Source organism: Nanorana parkeri, unplaced genomic scaffold (assembly GCF_000935625.1).
Source record: "Nanorana parkeri isolate BGI_ZX_2015 unplaced genomic scaffold, ASM93562v1 scaffold1738, whole genome shotgun sequence".
NCBI classification, from domain to species: Eukaryota; Metazoa; Chordata; class Amphibia; order Anura; family Dicroglossidae; genus Nanorana; species Nanorana parkeri.
The window spans coordinates 4,000-7,495 of record NW_017308006.1 but is presented as its reverse complement, the minus strand read 5'-3'; the positions used below and the strand labels follow the sequence as shown (position 1 = coordinate 7,495).

Here is a 3,496-nt window from a genome sequence, read left to right as displayed (position 1 = left end):
CGAAGTTTTGACTCAAAATCACAACGAGAAGCCGGCTCAATGGACAGGTGAGGACCTACCTTGCGTCTGCCCTTCTGTCTGACTCATTCTCTTGCTCTTATTCAACCAAAATCACCAGAATCCCCCCCAAAATAGAGCTCATGGTAGATTCTGTATTAATGGCTCCTGAACAGTCATTTCATTGCTGACTCAAACCGATAAACATTTACAGTTCAGTGAATAAGTGCAAGCGCTTCTTATCTTTGCAGGTTGTTCTTTTTTTTTCCATCATCTGTTATGTAGAATTTTCTTTCATTGAGTCACAAAATGATTTCATTTTCTTCGACTATAAAGAAAAATCATAATGATTTATTCCCATGATTCAGCGTGTGAGAGGGCTGTGATATCTGCCGGTGGAAGGTCTGAGCTCTGCTGTCAGAGATTGATTTTTTGGTAGTTATTCGTTTATAAGTTGATTTCTCCATTGTTGTTTAAAGTTTAAAATTTGAAATCTGCTATGCAAATGTCTGAGGGAGAGAGAGAAAGAAAGTGAGTGAGTGAGGCAGAAGTGATCATTTTACCGCTGATTATGTATGTTTGAGCAACAGAATGTATCAATTGGGGGTTTATTCAATACATTACTGGAGGATTATAAGAGAAAGAGAGGAAGAAAGAAAGAAAGAAAGAAAGAAAGAAAGAAAGAAAGAAAGAAAGAAAGAAAGAAAGAAAGAAAGAGAAAGAAAGAAAGAAAGAAAGAAAGAAAGAAAGAAATGTTTCTCAGTTTCCTGTGCTTAATAACTAATGATTGTATCTTACCATCCACGTAAAAAACGTAAGATGCAATAAATAGATAGACAGACAGACAGACAGACAGACAGACAGACAGACAGACAGATAGATAGATAGATAGATAGATAGATAGATAGATAGATAGAAGAAAGAAAGAAAGACTAAAATGACAACAAATACAATGAGTGGGGTTGTAGAGTTTTTAATTTTCTTGTTTTTACTAATGATTTATTATATGTTACATTCTCAATAAAAGGAAAAAGGAGAACGAAAGATAGACAGATAGACAGACAGATAGACAGACAGACAGACAGACAGACAGACAGATAGACATTTAGACAGACAGACATGTAGACAGACAGATAGATAGATAGATAGATAGATAGATAGATAGATAGATAGATAGGGAATTAGAGATCTCTCCTGCACTTTGCACTCAAACACATGAAACCTTCTCATTTACATACCGCAGGATTCTACAAACGCGGCTCATTCATGCTGAAGGATTCTTTTTTTCAATGTACACTTGAAACTTGCCTCAGTTGTATATCTTACATCAGATTTGTAATGCATTAGAATCATTTTGTTCTTTTGAAATGTTCTTGAATATGAAGGATGATGTCTGTGCATTTTGTGAGTGATATTCGTCCTTTTATTGCAGAGAAACTAGAACGGATTGTATGTGTTTTTTTTCTTTTATGTTTATAAATATAAATCTGATATTTTGTCTTTTTGCTTTTGTTATGATATCATCTGTATTTTTAAGTAAACACAAACTGTCTGTTATTGAAGATCTCCGGACTGATCAGGTAGATTCAGGTCTGTAAACAGTAAGATTTGAATCTCTGAATTGGTGCTGACACCGTCCTTCCTTATGGAGGGTGACTAGTTGTGTTCCCCATGGTCCCTGTGTGTGTTGTAAAGTAGTCACTGCTCCAAGCTCACTGCCGGGATGGACTACAATCTCAATACAAATTAGTAAATTAAACATGAGATTGTACAGATCCCCCCCCTCCAAAAAAAAAAAACCCCAAGTACAGACCTCCTCCCCCCAATATAGATTACCCATGCTGCAGACCTCCTGCCCAGTACAGATCCACCCCCACAGACCTCCTCCCTCGAAAAGAGATTACCCATGCTACAGACCTCCTCCCCAGTACAGATTCACCCCCACCCCTCCAGTACAGACTTCTCCATCTCCCCAGTGCAGACCCCCTCAAGTAAACTCACCAGACACAGCGGCGGGGCACAATGAGCTATAGCTCAGAGACTGGGGACATGCTGCAAGAAACAGTCAGAGACTAGGGACATGGTGCAAGAAACAGTCAGAGACTAGGGACATGCTGCAAGAAACAGTCAGAGACTAGGGACATGGTGCAAGAAACAGTCAGAGACTAGGGACATGCTGCAAGAAACAGTCAGAGACTAGGGACATGCTGCAAAAAACAGTCAGAGACTAGGGACATGCTGCAAGGAACTGTCAGAGACTAGGGACATGCTGCAAAAAACAGTCAGAGACTAGGGACATGCTGCAAGGAACTGTCAGAGGCTAGGGACATGCTGCAAGGAACTGTCAGAAACTAAGAGCATGCTGCAGGAAACTGTCAGAGACTGGGAACATGCAGAGAGAAACTGTCAGAGACTAGGGACATGCTGCAAGAAACTGTCAGAGACTAGGGACATGCTGCAAGAAACTGTCAGAGACTATGGACATGCTGCAAGAAACAGTCAGAGACTGGGGACATGCTGCAAGGAACTGTCAGAGACTGGGGACATGCTGCAAGAAACTGTCAGAGTTTCCTTTTAGACAATTGTGGTAAGAGATTGGTGAAGGTGCCTTTTTCTTCCTGCTTGTCTGTCCCCTGTGCACAAAGCCAGCTCCATAAAGTCCCCAAGGGTTGTACTCATTTGATAAGGATGGCAGATGGGTGTGGCTTTGCTACAGGGGCGGGGCTTGTTACACCAGCTTTGAAATGAACGTGACTTCCAGGTAACAGAACCCTTCCCTTGTTTCCCTCCAGCCTCCTCCTGAAGCGTAATAAGTTCCTGTACCATTATAAGAACATGCGCTGGGCGCGAGGCCGCCATGAGACCTACCTGTGCTACATAGTCAAACGGCGTTACAGCTCCGTCTCCACCTCCATGGACTTCGGCTACCTGCGGAACCGGAGCGGCTGCCACGCAGAGATCCTCTTCCTGCGCTACCTGGCGATCTGGCTGGGCCACGACCCCAACAGGATGTTCAGGGTAACCTGGTTCAGTTCGTGGAGCCCGTGCCGCGACTGCTCCCAGCGCACCGCCGACTTCCTCGTCAACCACCCCAACCTGAGCCTGCGCATCTTCTCAGCGAGGCTCTACTTCTGCGAGGAGCACACGGCGGAGCCGGAAGGGCTGCGGAAGCTGCAGAGGGCCGGGGTGTTTACCGATACCGGTATCGAGTACCGATATTTTTTTTTACGGTACTCACCGATACCGAATACCGAGTACCGGATGTCCCATTAAGGAAGCCAGGTGGCATGTAAAGACTCGCCTCACGGTTTCCCGATTAGCAGGAAAGCTGCCCCCATGCTTCTCGTCACTATGTGACGAGGAAGCATGGAGACGGCTTTCTGGCCCATCAGGAAGCCGGGCGTCGTGTAATGAAGCGGCGCCCGGCTTCCTGATTGGCTGGGAAGTCGGCTCCATGCTCCCTCGTCATGAGGTGACGAGGGAGCAAGAAGCTGGCTTC

General features: G+C 44.5%; 1 protein-coding gene across 1 annotated transcript in view; it reads left to right on the top strand.

Annotated features, from left to right (window-relative positions):
* Positions 1-30: 30 nt before the first annotated feature.
* AICDA (activation induced cytidine deaminase) overlaps positions 31-3,496 on the top strand; it is a 4,808-nt gene continuing 1,342 nt past the window's right edge. Inside the window, exons 1-3 of the mRNA XM_018571348.1 lie at positions 31-47; positions 2,790-3,185; positions 3,276-3,286. Coding sequence (XP_018426850.1) covers positions 40-47; positions 2,790-3,185; positions 3,276-3,286 — 415 coding nt within the window. The 5' untranslated portion in view covers positions 31-39. The remainder of the gene's footprint in view (positions 48-2,789; positions 3,186-3,275; positions 3,287-3,496) is intronic.